Source organism: Pongo pygmaeus, chromosome 10, assembly GCF_028885625.2.
Source record: "Pongo pygmaeus isolate AG05252 chromosome 10, NHGRI_mPonPyg2-v2.0_pri, whole genome shotgun sequence".
Taxonomy (NCBI): Eukaryota; Metazoa; Chordata; class Mammalia; order Primates; family Hominidae; genus Pongo; species Pongo pygmaeus.
This window is the reverse complement of record NC_072383.2, coordinates 40,977,870-40,999,870: the sequence shown is the minus strand read 5'-3', so window position 1 is coordinate 40,999,870 and position 22,001 is coordinate 40,977,870. Positions and strand designations below refer to the sequence as shown.

Below are 22,001 nucleotides of genomic sequence, written 5' to 3'. Positions count from 1 at the left end.
TGTACCCCATAAATATATATACCTACTATGTACTTACAAAATATTTTTTAATAATAAAAAAATTTTAATTAAAAAAGACTCTGAACAAGGTCCCCAGGATTTGAATCCCAGCCGTGCTACTGATTAGTTAACATATGGCTAGATTTTGTTTATTAACTCAGTTGTATAAAGTTTTTGTTTTTTGATGGACAAATTCACCCCATTCAGTTTGATCATGATAAATGATCTGTTTAGTTTTGTTCCTTTTATTTGTTTTTATTTCTACCTCCATTACTTAGGAACTGTGTATGTGAGTTTCTTAAGCTCTATATGTTGTAGATTCCTCATCTGTAAAATGAGATTAACAATAGCACCTATCTTATGTGGTGTTATTGAATGTTTCAATGATAATAGTCTTTAAAAATTTATGCTTTTTTATTGCAGACTTTTTTTCTGTGATCTAATTATCATCTCCTTCAGTGTTCTCATTCCAGACAGAAACTGTTTCTTTCATCATTTTATTTTGTTTTTTTTTTTAGCTTTTATTTTAGGTTTGGGGTACATGTGCCAGTTTGTTATGTAGGTAAACCTGTGTCACAGGGGTTTGTCGAACAGATTATTTCATCACCCAGGTACTAAGCCCGGTGCCCAATAGTTATTTTTTTTCTGCTCCTCTCCCTCCTCCCACCCTCCACTCTCAAGTAGGCCCTAGTGTCTGTTGTTCCATTCTTTGTGAACTTGAGTTCTCATCATTTAGCTTCCACTTGTAAGTGAGAACATGCAGTATTTGGTTTTCTGTTCCTGCATTAGATTGTTAAGGATAATGGCCTCCAGCTTCATCCATGTCCCCCAAAAGATACCTCATTCTTTTTTATGGCTGCATAGAATTCCATGGTGTATATATACCATGTTTTCTTTATCCATTCTGTCATTGATGGACATTTAGGATTATGAATAATGTGGCAATCTTTCATTATTTTAGTTTGCACAGAAACCATCTTTTCTAGTTTAGTCTCTGTCAGCCTGATTTCTTCAAAACATAGTGCTTTCTTAATTGAATTGTGTTATTTTTTACTTATTATTGTTAGCCATTGAGATATATAATTTCTTAGCACTTAGGCTAGACAGACTTTGGGAGATTCTTCAGGCAGTGAGATATTAACAGGCAGTAGAAGATAAGATGGGATTTCTTCTTCTGCTAGAGACAAGTGGTAAATTATTTGACAAGAGGGATGCTTTCTTTTGAGGAGTGTGGAGAAGGCTTTTCTCTTCTTAGATGAGGGCTGCTTGTAGTCCCACATTGCAAATCACATCCAGTGCTGCTACATCAGCTAGCATAGTCAGCCTTTCCCAGAATAGGATGCCACATATGGACAAGGAAAGCATCTCTTGCTGAAGCTTTGTTCATTATCGCTTCCCCCACCCCAGCTTTATTGATGCATAATTGATTGATAAAAAATGTATATATTCAAGGTATACATCATGATGATTGATATATGTATACATGCAAAATGATTACCACAATCAAATTAATTAACACATCATCACCTCACAGAGTTACCAATGTGTATGTGTGTGGTGAAAACACATAAAAGCTATTCTCTTAGCAAATTTCCATTAAATAAGACAGTATTATTAATTATAGTCACTATGCTGTACATTCAATTTCCAGACGTTATTCATCCTATAACTAGAAGTTTGTATGTCTGACCAGCCTCTCCTCATTTCCCTCACTCCCCAGCTCCTGACAACCACTGTTCTACCCTTTGTGAAGCTTAGTTCTTGTCCTTTCTAGTTTTCTCCTGTGGACAGATATTTGGGTTGTTTTTAGGTTTGACTATTATGAATAAAAGTGCTATAAACATTCTTTGAAACATTTTTTAATTGTGGTAAAAAAAAAAAAAAAAAAAAAGGTGGCCGGGTGCGGTGGCTCACACCTGTAATCCCAGCACTTTGGGAGGCCAAGGCGGGCAGATCACGAGGTCATGATATCGAGACCAGCCTGACCAACATGGTGAAACCCTGTCTCTACTAAAAATACAAAAATTAGCTGGGCATGGTGGCACACGCCTGTTATCCCAGCTACTCAGGAGGCTGAGGCAGGAGAATTGCTTGAACCCGAGAAGCAGAGGTTGCAGTGAGCCGAGATTGCGCCACTGCACTCCATCCAGCCTGAGGCGAGACTCTGCCTCAAAAAGAAAAAAAAAAAAAAGGTAACATGAGATTTGCCATCTTAACCCTTTTTACGTGTACACTTCAGTAGTGTTAAGTATATTCACATTGTTATGCAACAGGTCTCCAGGTCTTTTTCATCTTGCAAACTGAGACTATATCCATTCACAACTCCCCATTTTCCCTTTCTCTATCCCCTGGTAACCACCAGTATACTTTTTGTTTCAATGAATTTTACTATTTTAAGTATCTCATTTAGGTAATATCATACAAGATTTTTAAAAAACTGGCTTATTTGACTTAGCATAATGACTTCAAGTTTCATTCATGTTGTCATATGTCACAGCATGTCCTTCCTTTTTTTGGTTGTTGTTGTTGTTTTTGTTTGTTTGTTTTAGAGGTGGAATCTCATTCTTACCCAAGCTGGAGTGCAGTGGTATATCATAGCTCACTGTAGCTTCAAACTTGGAGGCTCAAGTGATCCTCCCACCTCAGCTTCCAGAGTGGCTGGAACTACAGGTGCATGCCACCACACATGCCTTCCTTCCTTTTTTATACTGAATAATATTTCATTGTATGTGTATATTACATTTTGCTTATTTATTCCTTTGTTAATGGACATTTGTGTTGCTTCTACTTCTTAGCTATTGTAAATAATACTGCAATGAACATGGGTGTACAAATAGCTCTTCAAGACCCTGCTTTCATTGTTTTTGGATATTTACCCCAGTAGGATTGCTGGATCATATGGTAGTTTTATTTTTATTTCTTAAGGAACGTCCATATTGTTTTCTGTAGTGGTTATACCATTTTACAACCCTACCAACAGTGCATAAGGTTTCCAATTTCTCCACATACTTGTCAACATTTGTTATTCTCTCTTTCTCTCTGTTTGTGTGTGTGTGTTTAATAGTAGCCATTCTTATGAGTGTGAAGTGATATTGTGGTTTTGATTTGCATTTCTTTAATGATTAATTGTGCTGAGCATCTTTTCATATGTGTGTTGATAATTTGTATAATGTAATTGGGAAAGTGTTTATGCAAGTCTTTACTCATTTTTAATCAGGTTGTTTTCCTGTTGTTGAGTTGTAGGAATTTTTTTTATATTCTAGATGTTAATTCCTTATCAGATATATAGTTTGTAAATATTTTCTCCTAATCCATAGGCTGCTTTTTTGCTCTGTTGATTGTGTCCTTTGAACAATAATTTTTTAAGTTTGACGTAGTCCCATTTGTCTATTTTTGCTTCTGTTGCCTGTGCTTTTGATGCCATATCCAATAAATCACTGCCAAATCCAATGTTATGAAACACTTTCTCTATGTTTTCTTCTAGGAGGTTTAATATTTTGGGTCTTTTAGATTTGTAACTCATTTTGAGTTAGTCTTTCTATATTGAGTGGTCTTGGCACTCTTGTCAAAAATCATTTGATCATATACACAAGGGTTTATATCTGGGGTCTCTATTGCAGTTCATCAGTCTATGTATTTGTTTTGCTGTGAACTTATACCAGTTTTCTTGTGAATGTATGTTTTCCTTCTCTTAGATAAATACCTAGGGGTGGAACTGCAATGTCATAGGGTAGATGCATGTCTAATTTAAAATTTGCCAGATTGGTTTTCAAAGTGATTGTACCACTAGGTATTATTGCTCTTTGTAATTTTAGTCATTCTGATAGGTAGAATCATATTTTTTTTTGTCTCTTGGTTGAATTGGTATTGAAGCACCTAAAGATGCCTGAAATTTTATCTTTACTATGTTGTTAATTTATTTTTTGCCTCTTTAAAGTAGAGTGAAAGCTTTATGGGTGCTATTTGCTCCTCAATACCTAAATGTTTCCTGATATGGATTAGACACACAATATTTCCTTTAAATTAACAAATAAATCAAAGCATAAATATTTATCTTTTCCTTGATTGAGATTTCTATATATCAGGTATATCTGGGATCTCCTCTATGGTCCAGTAATTGGTCATGGATATTTTAGTGGCCAAGTCACTTCAGGAGAAAATGGCAGGAAAAAGTTTTAGGATTGCACAATTTGTCAAATTTCCAGAATTTCCCACTGAGATAAATTTTAAAACCTAGGAACATAGCAATATTAAAAGCTAGATGTTTTTAGGAATTAGAAAAAGAAGTTCATAGACACTTTTCAAAAGAAGACATACAGGTAGCCAACAAGCATATGAAGAAATGCCCAACATCACTAATCATTAGAGAAATGCACATCAGAACCATGATGAGATACCATCTCACATCAGTCAGAATGGCTATTACTAAAAAATAAAAAAATAATAGATGCTGATGAGGTTGTGGAGAAAGGGGAATGTTTACACACTGCTGGTGGGAGTGTAAATTAGCTCAGCCATTGTGGAAAGCAGTGTGGCAATCCCTCAAAGAACTAAAAACAGAATTACCATTCATCCCAGCAACCCCGTTATTGGGCATATACCCAAAGGAATATAAATTGTTTATAAAGACACATGCATGCATATGTTCACTGCAGCACTATTTAAAGTAACAAAGACATGGAATCAGCCTAAATGCCCATCAGTGGTAGACTAGATAAAGAAAATGGTGGTACATATATACTATGGAATATTATGTAGTCATAAAAAGAATAAGATCATGTTCTTTTCAACAACATGGATGGAGCTAGAGACCATTATCCTTAGCAAACTAATGCAGGAACAGAAAACCAAATACTGCATGTTCTCACTTGTATGTGGGAGCTAAATAACAAGAATACACAGACACAACAAGTAAAAGACACCTGGGCCTACTTGAGGGTGTATGGTAGGAGGAGGGAGAGGATCAGAAAAAAACAAATATGGGATAACATGCTTAGTACCTGGGTAACGAAATAATCTGTGCACCAAACTCCCATGACATGAGTTTACCTGCAGAGCAAACCTGCACATGTATGCCTGAACCTAAAATAAAAGTTAAATAGAAAAAAAAGAATAAGACAAATAAAATTTTTTATATTAATTAAAAAAAATCATCTGCGGAAACTTAATGTCTAAAGCGTTCCATTTCTTTCTTATAGCCATAGGATTACATTCGTACTTAAAATGAATTATTTTAATAACAATGAAATATGTTTTTATATTTATATCTAATTCTTATAATGCAGCCATGTCTTTGTTATTGATTATTTTGGTATTGATTATTTGGTTTATAAACTATCCAGGACCTTTATTTCTTCTCACTTGACTCCTTTGGTCTGCTTTTCTATTGAAAATACCACCATCAAACAATTGGCAGAAAAAATAGCCCAGAAAAAGAGCAAGAAGTAAAGAGGAAAGGAGAGGAACAAAATGAAGGGGAGAGAAATAGGACAAGCACCTGTGCAGCCTATGAATTTTTTTTCCATTAGGGCAATTAATTAAGATTTAAATGCATAGGCATAAATGTGTAAGTTTCTGTAAGTGCGTAGGACTTAAATGCATATTACTTCACTGTAATAATCTTTAATGTTTAATTATTTTTCATGCAGTATTTATATATAAGCAAACATAATAAATCAGGTATTTTGTATAATCAAGTATTAAAAAATTTATAGGAACATTTGCCTTTCTGGATTCAATAGATTCACCCACATATTGTTATTTTGCTTAATTTTCTGTTGTTCTTGGTGCTTTTCGCATGTAGTATAAAGAAAGTTTGTTTTGTTCTATATTTTATGAAGTTTCACCCTACAAAATGTTACTACTCTGTAATGAGATTAAATGTCATTGTTGACTTGAAAACCTAATTTACATACTGAGAAAAACATAAGAAGTCCTGGATATTTTTATTTTCTACTTGGTAGTTAATAAATGCTTTTGAATAGTCATACCTTCCTTTTCAAATATGACTTAGATAAAATTTCTTGTTGGTAAAATCTAAGAAAATGTGAACTTTTGCAAACTTTTTATTACTATAAAAAAGCAATCTTTATGATAATGCTGTACAATACTATTTTAAATAATAATTTCTCTTTGTCCTTTTATTTTCACGTTAGGAACAGATATGTAAGTATTAAATATTTTTGGCTGCTCTATTTTTTGCGATATTTTTGGTCACATTCAATTTAATGGCTCTGCATTATATTCTTTTTTTCTCCCTAGAAAGTCAAATAAAGAAAACCAGTTTACCCTTTCAAACCTACAGCAACATGAATGAAGATGTTAATGTAATGAAAGAAAGAGTTTTAGGACACACATCAAAAAATGTACCATTGAAAGATGAAAGAAGTCAATTACATTCCAGGAAAAAACGTCTTGTATCATATCCAAGATACATTGAAATTATGGTTACAGCTGATGCTAAAGTGGTTTCTGCTCATGGATCGAATTTGCAAAACTATATACTGACTCTAATGTCAATTGTAAGTAAACTTAATATGACTTTTATATTTCCTAAAATGTTTAGCTTCATGAAATTTTTTCATGTCTAATTAAATTTTTTTTCCAAACTCTTTAGATGTAATTTTGTATCTAGGTTTAAGCCAAAAATAAGATTTCATTGAAGTTTAGTTTAGAGGTATAGCAAGTATCCTATTCTGTTACTTGGACACCTTTCTAAAACATTTAAAAATCCCCAAAACCGCTTATAGAAAATGCTTGAATTATTCTTTACTTCATCACATGAATGGCTTCTGCCCTCTAGTGACAGGACTATCCTAGTTGCATTGATCTTTTTGCTCTTTGAATCTGAATTTTAAAACCTTACCCTATTTCTGCACAGAGGGGAGAAGATACTATTTTTATTATGGCTATATTCTCCAAATCAGAAATTTGGATGCATAATATTTTAAGTTATACATGTATTTATGGCGATAAAGGGATAGGCTATTACTAATAGAACAGTCCTAACAAATTTGGAATATAAGGTCACAATAATTCTAAGGGTCCTTGATCTGATGTTATTATCTTTGTCAAGCAGTGGTAGTGCTAGTACCCATAGAACTGAATTCTAGAGCTAGTGAAGGGTGTCAATCCTGTGTTAGTGGCATCACCCTTCATCCTTATGTGTGTGTGTGTGTGTGTGTGTGTGTGTGTGTGCGTGCATATCCCTCTCCACCACCCTGGGACATTCCTGAATTAGGCCTGTTATTTTAGAGTAATCACTAAGGGTAGCCCTTTTCATGCTAGTTTAGTTGATGAATTATTGGCCAGGTGTGGTGGCTCACACTTGTAACCCCAGCACTTTGGGAGGCTGAGGTGGGAGGATCACCTGAGGTCAGAAGTTCGAGACCAGCCTAGCCAACATAGTGAAACCTCATCTCTACTAAAAATACAAAAAATTAGCCAAGCGTGGTGGTGAGTGCCTATAATCCTAGCTACTCGGGAGGCTGTGGCAGGAGAATCGCTTGAACCCGGGAGGCAGAGGTTGCAGTGAGCTGAGATCGTGCCATTGCACTCCAGCCTTGGCAACAAGAGTGAAACTATGACTCAAAAAAAAAAAAAGAATTTCCAGTTTCATCCATGTCCCTACAAAGGACGTGAACTCATCATTTTTTATGAAACTGGAAATCATCATTCTCAGTAAACTATCGCAAGAACAAAAAACCAAACACCGCATATTCTCACTCATAGGTGGGAATTGAACAATGAGAACGCATGGACACAGGAAGGGGAACATCACACTTCGGGGACTGTTGTGGGGTGGGGGGAGGGGGGAGGGATAGCATTGGGAGATATACCTAATGCTAGATGACAAGTTGGTGGGTGCAGCGCACCAGCATGGCACATGTATACATATGTAACTTACCTGCACATTGCGCACATGTACCATAAAACCTAAAGTATAATAATGATAATAATAATAATAATAATAAAAGAAGAAAAAAAAAAAAAGAATTACATAGCCACCTATTTATAGATTCAGGGTATTTGGAACATATCTCATTGCTGGAAGTACTTCTATTCACATATAGGGAATTCAGGCCCACTTAGTTGAAAAAACTTAGCAAGGGCATATCTATAGGACATTGTAAATTTCCCTTAGCTAGATCCCAGTTCATTGTGACATGAAGATCATAAGATACAGTCATTTTTCTAAAATATGACATTTTACCTGAAATTCTTATTGTTATACCATAGTCTACGTTGCCTAAACACAGTATATGATACAGCGTGGATACTCAATAAATAGTTACTGAAAGAATGAATGGAGACATGGTTAAAGTATTAATAAAAGTAACATTGTTTTTTCAGAATTCAGTGCATTGTGATAAATAAAAACAGAAATATACAACCTGATTTTTTGAAATTGTGTAAAATTGACCCTTATTTTTTTAAATGACAACAGAAGTATAGATAGAAATTTATTCTAATTACTTTTTTTAAATTCTGAATTTGAAGTAAAATTACCTACATGTGTTACCTAGATGTATAATTATCTAAATGTTGGTATGGCAAACTCTAAATTATTAAGGGATTCTAATGAAAACTATGGTGTGGAGGATGTCAATTGATATGTACAAGATTGTATCAATTATATGGAACACTGGGATACACTTTGCAATAGAAAATGGTTGAAAGAGATGGCATTCATTAAGAAAGTTGGGGCTTGGTGTAGTGGCTCACGCCTGTAATCCCACCACTTTGAGAGGCCGAGGCATGCAGATTACCTGAGGTCAGGAGTTTGAGACCAGTCTGGCCAACATAGTGAAACCATGTCTCTACTAAAAATACAAAAATTAGCCAGTCGTGGTGGCACATGTCTGTAATCCCAGCTACTTGGGAGGCTGAGGCTGGAGAATCGCTTGAGCCCAGGAGACAGAGGTTGCAGTGAGCCGAGATCATGCCACCGCACTCCAGTCTGGCCAACAGACTGAGACTCGCTCTCAAAAAAAAAGCAATAAGGAAAGAAAGTTGGGTGGGAGAGATACTGAAGAAAAATACTAGATTTGATGGATTTTAAAACATGGTAAATGACAGATAACTATTGTCAGTGCTTTGGGCATACTGACTAGAAGGAATAAAGGAATAAACACAGGACTAATTTTGGAATAGTTTCATGCATTCTTGGTGACATCACCACCCTCAGAAAGGTTTTGTTATCTATATTTTACGTAAAAATCAGTATTGGCCAGGCGCCGTGGCTCACGCCTGTAATCCCAGCACTTTGGGAGGCCAAGGCAGGTGGATCATGAGATCAAGAGATAGAGACCATCCTGGCCAACATGGTGAAACCCCGTCTCTACTGAAAACACAAAAATTAGCTGGGCGTGGTGGCGCGTGCCTATAATCCCAGCTACTCGGGAGGCTGAGGCAGGAGAATCGCTTGAACCTGGGAATCAGAGGTTGCAGTGAGCCGAGATCGTGCCACTGCACTGCAGCCTGGTGACAGAGCAAGATTCTATCTATAAAAAAAAAAAAATCAGTATCATCACTTTTAGAAGATATTGTGACATACTTTGAGATAACTAAAGTTCTCCATGGAAGGTTTAAAGCCAGGTTTAAAGCCAGAGTTAATTGAAGGGAATGGAGACAGACCATTTGACTTCATGGAAAGCAAATCTGCATCTGAGATTGCTTGAAACAACAGACCAATGCATGTGCTTATCATTTTCTGGATTTTTAGGCCTAGTAGAAAGAGAGCAGTTTTCTGTTGAAGACAGAATTTTTATAGACACAGTCATCTGGTTTGTATTAAGCTTTGGTTCTTAGGGAGATAGATGCAGCAGAGTTGAGGAAAAGGTGTGCATTCCAAATATAAGTGGGGTAGGAGGAAAAATTAAGGAGGGTAAGTCTCCCTTTTGAGATACTTTGAGTTTTTGTATATGCTTTCTTTGTTCCTAAGAAGACCAATTTCAGATGACTTCTAAGCTACCTGTGTTTAATGCTTTTCTTCTCTCTCACTGAAAGAATGTTCAAATGAGGACATAGGAAAATTAGTAGACCCTATGATTCTGTACATAAATTATTGTTTTATTGGTTAAAAAACAGTGATCACAACTATATTTATGGTTGCAAAAATATTAAAGGTGAAAGAGAACTTAAGAGAAAGGGTGACAAACTCTCCCTGTTTTACCTGGAACTTGATCAATTTTGGTATTTAGTCTCACGTCCTTGGAAACCCTTCAGTCCTGAGCAAGCTGCGACTGTTGATCACACTATGTAGCGATCAAATCCAGTCCAACTTGTTTTATTGCTACTTGTTAAGTCCATTTCAAAAACCACTTTAAAGAGGTAAGAGAAATGCTATTTGCACATAAGTGTCCACAGATATTTCCAGTTTAGGAAGGAGCTGTTCAGGTTTTGCATATTTTTTCCAGTTTTTAGAAGGCACTAACTGCATTTATTCAAACATACACATGGATTATTGGTGATATTCTGTATGGTAATTTAGGAAAAGGTCAAGACAATGTGACATAGGCTTGCTATATGATAAAGACAAGTTCAAAGTGATGAAAAATAATTTTTGTCATTGAGCTCCAGGTATAATGGGGGAAATAAGGGAATGCTTTCAGGATTAAGCAAATGGATTACATACACAACTTAGATTATTTATCCTTACTCATCCTGCACAAAGTAAACAATTGTGCTATCTTCTTAAACTTTTTCTTTGCTTTCAACAATTTAACGAAATACGTGAGTGCAGTGATATTGAAATAAAGAATGTGACTTAATTCACTTTTTAGGTGCCCTTAATGTTGTTGGAATAGCCTAGAGACCCTTCTGACTTAAAGGTTTCTGGAATTAACATTAAAATTAGTGAGGAAGAACACATTTGTGATGTATAATATATCTAGTGAAATAGTGTTTGTGTTAAATAAGCAGAGATACTCAGCTGCTATTCTAAAACCTTTATTCATAGGGAATTTGGGTGACAACACCAGGTTAAAATGGCATTTATATATGCATTATTAAGCTACTAAAATGTATGTAAACTAGAGCAGTTTTTTCTTCAGTATATTTATTTCGATACTCAATTTATTATTTAATAGACCTTAAATATTTAATAAGTATTAAAGACTTCCACACTTCATTATGTTTGTAAAGGTTTGACTCTATAATAGTCACCCTGTTGCAGATTTAATAATATAAATTTAAGGAGCATCACGTAATCCTCAAGAATTAACCCTTTCATTAAAATATGGTTACTATTATTAGAGGCATATATCAACTAAAAACCCTCATTTGCATTACATTGACTTATACCATTACTTTCAATTTTGTTAGTTGCTTTTACTGACGTTATTAGGATGTGGAAGATTTTTAACTATATTAAAATAAAAACTAATGATATGCTTTCATACTTCAGGTATAACCATTTATATTACTTTTCCCTTCAATTTAGTGCTCTGCATATTCTTAATTATTTGCACATACTCACTTTGTATGCATGTAGAATTTCATCATTTTCAATTTAAAAATGAAAAGATCTTTCCAAAAAAGTAAAGAGTCATGATCTTTGTAAACAAAATTTGTTTGTCAAAATCAGTTTTTTATAGATGACTTTGTACTTCTTAATGAAGGTGGCCTGTGAACATACCATATGTGAATGTTTGCTAAAGCTCTATCTAGAAATTATTTTCAAAATGGTTGGTAAGTTAATGGTGATAGCAATTTGTTTCATGCTTTGTATGAAGTATATTTTGCCTAGAATTTTCTTAAAGATTTCAACAATACAATTCATACCATTTCTTCTTCACCTTTCATTAAATATCCATGAAAGAATAATATTTACTATTTTATGAAACTATAAACAAGTAAGAACTACTTATGTGAAGGAAATTAACATTTAAGTAATAAAATATTAAATACATTTTAAGTAGATCAATAAAAATTTGAATACATAGCACTCTAAAATGTTGTGATTAAGGTAATATATTGAAAATATTACAAGGCTTTTAGAATAGGATGATATGTTAGAAATCTGGTCTGGTGTTTCCTAAAGTGTAGTCTATGGAATGGAATATTAGTCCTGTGATATGCTCCATGGTGGGGGGCTAAGGACTGTGATCATATAGTTGCATGAAATGCTGTATATAATATCTCTGTCTCATAGATTTAATATATGTGTGTGTGTGTGTATGTGTGTTAACCTATTCAAGATTCCATGAAGTTATCTAATTATTTTAGCTCATTTTTCAAACTGTGGAATGATTTTGTTCTTTAAAACAAATGTCTTTCAGAACTTTTCCCAACAGCACCTGGTTAATATTAATCCAATATGCAAGGACATTGTGACCCAAGGGTACCCAGTGCCTCAACATGGATATTAAGGACATTAAGACAAAAAAAAAGATCAACTCATTTTCCAGGGTTGAACAACTAGCTTGTAGCTACTAATAGAGCTGGAACTAAAGACCAGGTCTGCTGACTGCCTAGGACTTCTCTGAGGCCATGGGCAAGTGACCATAGCAGGACAATACCAGTGGCCAGGGGATGTGTTGCAGCAGGGTTTTGAAATGTCCTGAAATGTTTTGTACCAAGAATTAATTAGTTCAGAATGCTGAATTAAGATCAGATGAAGTAGTCAGTGCTCTAAAGCCAGACTGTACAGAATGAAAGTTGGGTTCTGTTTGCTACCAGCTGCCTAACCTTCAGTGTCTTACTTAACTTCTCTGTATCTTACTGTTCTTATCTGTAAAATAGACACTATAATAGTTCCTATCTCATAAGATTTGTTGTGATAATTAAATGAATTAATACATTTAAACTTGAATACATCTGGCACACAATAAACATTTAATAAATATTTTATGTATCATTTAATATTTACTCATTTATTATTTATAGCAAACGTAATATCCTATCATCAAGGCAATCTAATTTGGGGTGGTAGTTTTAGGAAGGGGAGAAGTGCATTGTACATACTGCTTCAAAAATTCTCTGAGTACCAAATGGGCCTTGTGGCTATTCATTGCTTGAATCACAATTTAGCTTTATTGAATAGAGTTGTTCAATAACAGCACCTTCAAACATCTAAATATAGTTAAAGGTATACATATATCCTATATGAGCACTTAAATTATAAAGGTCAGTGAAACAATAAGAGATACAATTAGAAAAAATGAGCATGATGACATCCTTGATTATTTAATGAAATATACTATTTTAGTGTAAAAGCAAAATATCACTTTCTTTGGGGGAAGTAAAAATTATTTAAATCAAACTATCTGTTTTTGTATCTTTTACCACCAGAGGACTGTGAGTTAAGGGCAGAGATTATGCCTTGTTTAGCTCTGTATATTTAGTAAGCAACACAGGGTTTGATGGGCAATAGATATTCAGTAAGTACTAAAAGAGATAATAAAGCAATCATGCTTTTGGATACTTTGCTTCCAATTTAGACATACTGTGATAATTACTTGTACTAGAACTAGCATTATGTATATCTATATCTATATCTGTATTATGCCTTTTCTTCTGAAAAAGCTTTATAAGTAGCAATAAGAACAATAGCCACTGTGATTGATCCCTATGATCCTGGCCATAATCCAAATACTATTTGCAGACCATCTCATTTATTCCTTATAGTAGCCTAGAAGTAGGTTTTATCAAATGGCTGTTAGAATTGGAACCTGTGTCCGTTTGCCTTAAATAACTATGTTTTATAGCCACTATCCACCTTGCATAACAATTGTTTGCATTATCTTTTCCTTAGTGTTACATTTAAGGATATTTTGCTGTAGTAATATATTTTAAATTATACTATCAGAATATTGGGAATTTTTTTCCAAATTCTAGCTTGCAGATTTGTGACTTTTAAATAAAGGTGCAGCATCTGTTTCCTTCCAAAACTGGAAATATTTTTGTGATTATATATTTTATAGCTGATATTATAACATCCAGATTTTCATTCATAGTCAAAATACTTGGAACAATGGATATAGTAGTTAGCCATGTAGACACCTCATAGTGCATATGCTCTTTTTTCTGTGGACTACTGGATATGCATATTATTCTGAGACACAGAAGTCTTCACAGCTGTTTTTCATTTATAGGGGAAAAAGAGCTTTTATAAATACCTTTGAGGTGTATCTTTTACCTTGTAACTTGACTTAGAAAAGCATCCACTTTTAAACTCACAGGATCAAAGGTAACTCCAAAATCATAATTACAGATGTGCTTTTTTTTCTCCATGGTAGATGTATTGTAAAACATTGCATGTAAAATGAGTATATAAATTCAACTGTAAATTCACAGCTCCTATTTTAAAGTGAGAAATACTGCATTGCTAACAGACCTGCTTGAAATCACCAATCAGCTGACCATCCCTGTGTTAACTTACTGTCAACCCCACTGGGGCTACCTCCACTCTTGCCAAAACATGCTACTACCAGAGCCAAAGTCATCGTTATAGGTACAGATGACAAACCTGTAAATATTTGATGCTGCACAGCTATAACAGTAGTAAAGATGCTGGATTATGTATTTATGCTGATACTGACCCTACAGTGTCAGCAGCTCTAAAGAGCTGCTTTTTCTGGTGGTAGTCCATTTGGCACAAGAGGCATTGGTAGCAGTCATGTTATATGCTGTGGTGAAGCAGCTTTGTCTGATAGAGTGAGGGCTCCGGTAGTGATATTCTAACAAACTGTAAGCTCCACAAGGTCAGGGCCTTTGTCCTCTTATCTATATCTGCTTCTCTAGCCAACAAAGCAACGAGTAGATACTGAACATTTCTTTATTAAACAATTGAGGGAAGTATCACACCCTGGAGCAATTGCTGTCTTGACCTAGGCAGTGGCCAACAAGAAGGTGATCTAGGGTTTAGAAGCAGTTTTTACTGCACAGGTAGCCCAGATCCAGAGTGGGATATGCCTCTAATTAACTACTGGGAGAGGCATTGGCCATGGAGGACCCTCCTACTGCAGTGGCAACCTCTATAATGGCTACAAGAAGAGAATATGAATTAGCAAATGGGATAGCACCTTGATCATGAATCATAAATGAGCCCATGCAGAGCCCATTCAGAGTGCCTAACATTCTCCAGTCCTGGAAAATTGAGGACCAGGTTGTGACTCATGAACTCTTCTAGGGCTGTTTATATGATTCTAGATGGATCTGTCTCTATGGATTCTGGTGATGCTAAACTTTAAAAATAATAACCATATTTGGAGTTGGAAATATGCAACTGTGGCCAAAAGATTAGGTGAACTACCAGAAAAGAATAGGTAAAACTTACATATTTTTATGGAATATTGTAGTTATTTATGTAAATTGTGGATTATGACACAGAATGAAGTGAATTTCTTGCTGAATCATCCATAACAGCAGTTCCAAACTCTAACATGTGTTCAGATCACTTGACATCTTGTTAAAGTGCAGACTCTGAATCATTAATCCAGGGTGGGGCCTGAGATTCTGTTTCGTATCAGCTCTAGGTTATGTGGATGCTGCTGATCCATGGATCAGTCTCAGTAGCAAGGTTTAAGATACTCAAATTTTGAGAATCTTTAAGATGCCTGGGTCTCAATCCAGCAGATTCTGATTTATTTGGTAAGTGACGTGGTCTGAACATGAGGATTTGTTAAAGCACTCTAAGAGATGGCAAGATTCCTACGTGCAGTGCAATTGGAGAATTGATACTCTGTGACTGATTTCAACTTACTTTTGAGAAGAAATATCCATTTTCAACAACTAATCCTACATTTTTTTTACATGCAGGTTGCAACAATCTACAAAGATCCAAGTATTGGAAATTTTATACACATAGTAGTAGTAAAATTAGTTATGATTCACCACGAGGAGGTAAGAAACAGGTCTAAAATTAGTAACCTTAGTTGTAGTAAGCTTTTAGTGACAATACATAGAGATTATGGAACTCTTATTAGAAATGAGATATTTTTAAAATTTTAAAAGACTTGATTTGAGAAGGAATGAGATTACCCTTATTTGTTGTGATGGAAATAAAATAGAATGACAACAGTGTTTAACTGAGCAAAGGAAGTAACAAAAGTGAATAAACAATTCAAAAATAAAAGATTAAAAACCTTAGTATTCATTTTTATAATCCTAATGTCAGAAGATTTAGAATATAGTCGTTCTTAAAAGTTTCTTTCCTAAATATTGGATGGTTCTATTAAGAAGATCTAATTAGATTCGGTTTTGATCAGAATGTTTTAGATATTGCTAAAATACGTTATAGTTAATACATGAAGAAGAGATGCTGTCACTCCTTCATTTGCCTGTGAGAATGCTATTTGATAAATTGTGCAGATGCTGATAAACTTGGAAGGAAAAGAGGACATTAATATTTTGACATAGTATTGCTTGCTTATTTTGCATAGGAAGGACCAGTCATTAATTTTGATGGTGCTACCACATTAAAGAACTTTTGTTCATGGCAACAAACTCAGAATGACCTTGATGATGTTCACCCTTCCCACCACGACACTGCTGTTCTTATCACTAGGTATGATTATAGAAATAACCCTTCCCATACAATCCTTTACTCTTCCCTCCTGCATGACTGATACTTCTTAATTCTTTGTTGATAATACACAGAAATGTTCTATAAGAATTTATATTACAGAAGAAACTATCGAATAAAAGCATTCCTCTATTCTTTCAAACCAGAATACTAGTTAGTTCTCTAGGAAATTAGCAATGTCAGGTTGCTGAGTAATGGTTTGATCTAAACAAAACAATTCCCTTATGATATTAGTGACAGAATGAGAGAATTAAGAAATTAACATAGTTATGGAACTGACAGCAGGTTTTGTTCATTCCCTTCTTGGTATTTCAGTTGCTTGGAAAGAAGAGCAACTTTGTTCTTCTTTCATTTGTCCACTTTTTGGACTCCCTTTGCTTTTAAAAATCTGTTTATCTGTTCCTTGTTTTGATGCTTAATGCCTGCCTTAATTACCAGGCTACCTTTGCTAGGGTTGTTCTCAAACCTACTTATTTATATGAAAAACAGCTTCTGCTATTATAAAATTATTACTCATTTTACAAGCAATACTACACATTGTTAATTTACACCTTTCTTTCAGCAACAGTGATACTACCAGAATATATAAATCCTAGATTTGATATTTGGATGACTAACAAAAGAAATCCTTTATTTAGGCATCGCACTCAAAGAAATCTCAGCTTTCTAGAATCCTGAAATGAAAAACTTCAGCCAATGTAAAATAGCTAACATGTAGTTCATGTACAGTTATGTGTTGCTCAATGATGGGGACACATTCCAAGAAATGCATCATTAGGCGATTTAGTCTTTCTGCAAACATAATAGAGTGTACTTATGCAAACCTGGATGGTGTAGCCTACTACACACCAAGGCAATATGGTATAGCCTACTGGCCCTAGGCTACAAACCTGTACAGTATGTTACTGTACTGAATACTACAGGCTTTTGTAACACAATAGTAAGTATTTGTGTATCTAAACCTATCTAAACATAGAAAAGGTACAGTATAAATATGGTATTATAATCTTATAGGACCGATGTCATATATGCAGTCCATTGTTGACTGAAACATGTCAACAATGCAAATTATTATGCAGTGCATGACTGTACTTTAATCTCTTTTCAAAACTAAAGTAGAATTGATTTAATTTTATACATAGTATTATGTTATATATAGTCCATGGTTCTTCCTTGGATTGTAGTTAAAAGCCAAGCAGGAGAGATTGGAGATAGCAGATTAAATATGGGAGGAAGAAAGGGCTATGAGAAAGAGGTGATAAGAAAGGAGACACAAGAATTGTCAAATTGAATGGCCATGGACTAAGTAATGCAGAAGCAAAAAAAATTTAGCAACTTGGTAACACCTGAGAACACCATTATTTTGCATGAGAGAATGATAACTGAAGCTCATGATGACATTGAATCGTCATGAGGATAAACTATATTACATATACTGTGTAAGTAAAAGCAGAGACATTAAACATAGAAAGTTTTTCATTGAACTTGGTTAATGATTCAACTATTTACAACACTGATATTATAGTACATATTGCTTATTGATGTGGACAAATGGTGCGTTACTCTAGGTTTAGGCTCTTTGAGAGGTTAATATGAACTAGATTTTAGAAGTTAGTTTGTGGTAGTAATCATGTCATAGTTAAAGCTTCTTTATTTTTATTTTGGCTTGTTGCAAAAATATTTTCCAAAAATGCTTCAAAATAAATCTTTTATTTTAAGGGAAGACATTTGTTCATCTAAAGAGAAATGTAACATGTTAGGTAAGTTATTTTGTCAATTAAGTTTAGCTTATGTAATTGTTTGTTGAATTATTTACAATAATGTTTAGGCTATTTTCCATTTATTTTATATTTTAGTAATTTTGATTAATTATCTTGATAAATTATTACACTTGTCACTTATTTCATTCTGCTGCCGTAAATTTTACAAAATGATAAGAACTAACATTTATTTGCAAATTACTAAATCAAATGCTGTGCATGAGAAATAATACATAACCACCTATATGCCAGTTTAAAGGGAAATAATAAAATGAATAGCCATGAATTCACCATTAGATTTAAGTTAGAACTTTGCCACTACTATTGCTTGGTCTATGCTCAGTCATTTTCCATCACTCTACTTTTCCCCATGAGGTAGCCAATAGCATGAATTTTGTGTTTACCAATTCCTTCTGTCTCTTGAAAAATAGTTTTATTACATATATATGTTCCTAAACAAAAACTATTTGCTTTTATTACATATATATGTGTTCCTAAACAAAAATCACTTTTGCTTATTTTTGAATTCTGTAGTCAAAGTTCATGCATTTTCACTGTTATATATTTCATCTACAGTTTATATATCTATATCATATTAGTGTGTATTTGGGCTGATTCTGCTTTTTTGTGTCATGAACTTCACTGGAAGAGCTAGGGTATATCCCTAGGATTAAGATGCCTGTGCCATTAAGTGAGCTAATATTCACATTTATAAGATATAGCAAATTATTTTCTAAAGCGGTTCTACCAATTTTTACATTTATCAGTAAACATTCCTCTTGATTATATCTTTATAAATACTGGGTATCTTCAGATTTCTCATTTTTTTAGTCTAAATGTAATATATTTTATTACCATGAGAATTTTCTTTTCACTGATTGCTAATGAATTCAAGCGTCTTTTCATATATTTGTATTTCTTTTTCTGTAAGGAATGAAATCAATGAAAGAAACATTGCCCACATTTGTGGTGTGGTATATGTTGCTTTCTTACTGCTTTTCAGGTATTCTTGATAACTTCCTGACACCAAATCCTTTGTGGTTTATACATATTACAAACATCTTTTAGCAGTTTGTTGGTTTGTTGTCATTCTTTTATGTGTGAAAATATAAAATGTAGCTGAATTTATAAACCTATTCTTTTAGAGTTAGTTTTTTGTTTCTTCTTTAAGAAACCATTGTGTAACTCAAGGTCTAAACATATTATCCTGTTTTCTTGTAAATATTTTAAAATTTATCCTTTAACATTTAAATCTCTAATCCATTGGGGTAATTATTTTTGATATCATATTAGGTAGAGATTTAGTTTTATTCCTTTAAAAAAATTCAAATAAATATCCTTTATTAAAGAAAAAAAGGAATATTATTAAGCACCAAAACTGTATGCTGTTACATTGCATGTACAATAAGTGAAAGGTGATTGCAGTACTTGGTGTACTGGTACTTAACTCTGAAGTTATGTATAACAAATAGGAAACACAAAGCAATACAATATAGTAATTACAATGTAGAAAAGTTGCACTAAAGAGCCAAAGGCAACAGTCAAAACAATTATTGGAGATTTCATAGTATTGCTATAAATGTTTGTTTAGTTTTTTCTTTATACTTTCAATACATTAGAATGTTAAGTATATTTAAGTATTGTAAATTTGCAAGAGTAGGCACTTACAATACGCTATGCACATTGTTTATTTAACGTAATGGTGTTAAAGCAATCCTTATAAGCCAAGCACAATGTGCTGCTCTTTTGCTTCTACCTTTATAATATTGTACAAAGCTAGTAAATGGTGAATGCCAATAAAATTTTCATTTACCTGGAAATGCTACAAAACATGTCAGTCTCCTTAGCTCGAATGGGTATTATTCATGCAAAATGATGTGTAGTCTTGAAATTTTCATAAACTCATTATTTCACACTTGACAAGACATGCAATACAGTGAGAAATTCAACAAGGCAGTGGAAATTCTATCAAAGAAGTTCGAAGTCACTGTGTGGGTTGCATCATCTACTCCCACAGATAAAGAGAAAATGCCACCTGCGATTATGGAGACTTCTTAAAACCAATATAATTAATATTTGGAAAAGCTGGAATAACTTGTTATACCCCTTGATGGTTAAGCATATAACACATAAGTTAAAAAAAAAGCCAAAGACTTTTCCTTGTTAAACCTGAACTCTATAACCACATCCATACCTTTTGTTTTCATCTAAACATTACCTTTTAACATCTTTCCTTCCCTCACTCAACTCCCCAAATTGAACCACTCTGAAAAATCAGTTGTACCTGATTTAAAAACAACAACAACAACACAAAAACAAAAGAACTCTTCTTCTAACCCTCAAAATAAACAACTGCTTTGAAGTTCACTGTGAAATTACATTCATAATCCTTTTTTATTTGAGTAACCAATTCCCCAAACTATACATTGAATAATTCCTCTCTTTTTCTTAGAATCTGCAATGTCATATATAAAATGTCGGTATGCACTTGAGTCTGCAACATCATGCCACCATTTTATGGGGCCATACTTGCTATTTATCCATGCATCAGTTCCATAATATTTTCATTTTTATAGTTCTATAATAAATATTAATCAGTGGGGTATATACCACCAGCTTATTTTCTTTAAGAATATTTTGGCTATTTTTGGACTTTTGTTCATCTATGGAAGTTTTAGAATCAGCATGTCAAGTTCTGAAAACATTTATCTGTCCGTTTAAGTAAGACTTTTAAAATGTCATTCAATAATAAATTATTTTCTTTCATTGTGTCATGTACAACTTTTGGTAGACTTTAATTTTTTAATTTATTAATTTTTTTATTTCAATAGCTTCATGGGTGCAAGTGGTTTTTGGTTACATAGATTAATTATATAGTGGTAAAATCTTAAGATTTTAGTGCACCCATCACTTGAGTAGTGTACATTGTACCTAATAGGTAGTTTTTCACTCCTCACCCCCATCCCACCCTCCCACCCTTTCCTCTTCCGAGCTTCCAGTGTCCATTGTACCACTCTGTATGCCTTTGCATACCCATAGCTTAGTTTCCACTTATAAGTGAGAACATGTGGTATTTGGTTTTTGATTCTTGAGTAACTTCACTTAGAACAATGCCTCCAGTTCCATCCAAATTGCTACAAAAGACATTATTTCATTCTTTTTGTGTGTGTGTCTGAGTAGTAATCCATGGTGTATATGTACCACATTTTCTTTGCCCACTCATCAGTTGATGGACACTTAGGTAATTTTGCAGTTGTGAATTCTGCTGAGATAGCATATTTGTGCAGGTGTCTTTTTGATATAGTGACTTCTGTTCCTTTGGGTAAATACCCAGTAGTGGGATTATTGGATCAAATGGTAGATCTATTTTTAGTTCTTTGAGAAATCTGCATACTATTTTCCACAGAGGTTATACTAACTTACATTCTTATCAGCAGTGAACTAGCACTTCTTTTTTACCACATCTATGCCAATATCTGTTGTTGTTTGACTTTATAATAATGGCCTTTCTGGTTGGGGTAAGATGGTATCTCATTGTAGTTTTAATTTGCATTTTCCTGATATTAGTAATGTTGAGCATTTTTTCATATGTTTGTTGGCCAATTGTATATCTCCTTTGAGAAATGTCTGTTCATGTCCTTTGCTCACTTTTTAATGGGATTATTTGTTTTCTTGCCAATTTGTTTGAGTTTCTTGTAGATTATGGATATTAG

The 22,001-nt window shown here is 33.9% G+C and overlaps 1 protein-coding gene across 6 annotated transcripts in view; it reads left to right on the top strand.

Annotated features, from left to right (window-relative positions):
- ADAMTS20 (ADAM metallopeptidase with thrombospondin type 1 motif 20) overlaps nucleotides 1–22,001 on the top strand; it is a 210,862-nt gene that overhangs the window by 49,305 nt on the left and 139,556 nt on the right. For all 6 annotated transcript variants that reach the window (XM_063672647.1, XM_063672643.1, XM_063672644.1 and 3 more), the window contains 4 exons: nucleotides 6,262–6,521; nucleotides 15,763–15,846; nucleotides 16,386–16,510; nucleotides 18,248–18,288. In XM_063672647.1, the coding sequence (XP_063528717.1) occupies nucleotides 6,262–6,521; nucleotides 15,763–15,846; nucleotides 16,386–16,510; nucleotides 18,248–18,288 (510 nt within the window). The remainder of the gene's footprint in view (nucleotides 1–6,261; nucleotides 6,522–15,762; nucleotides 15,847–16,385; nucleotides 16,511–18,247; nucleotides 18,289–22,001) is intronic.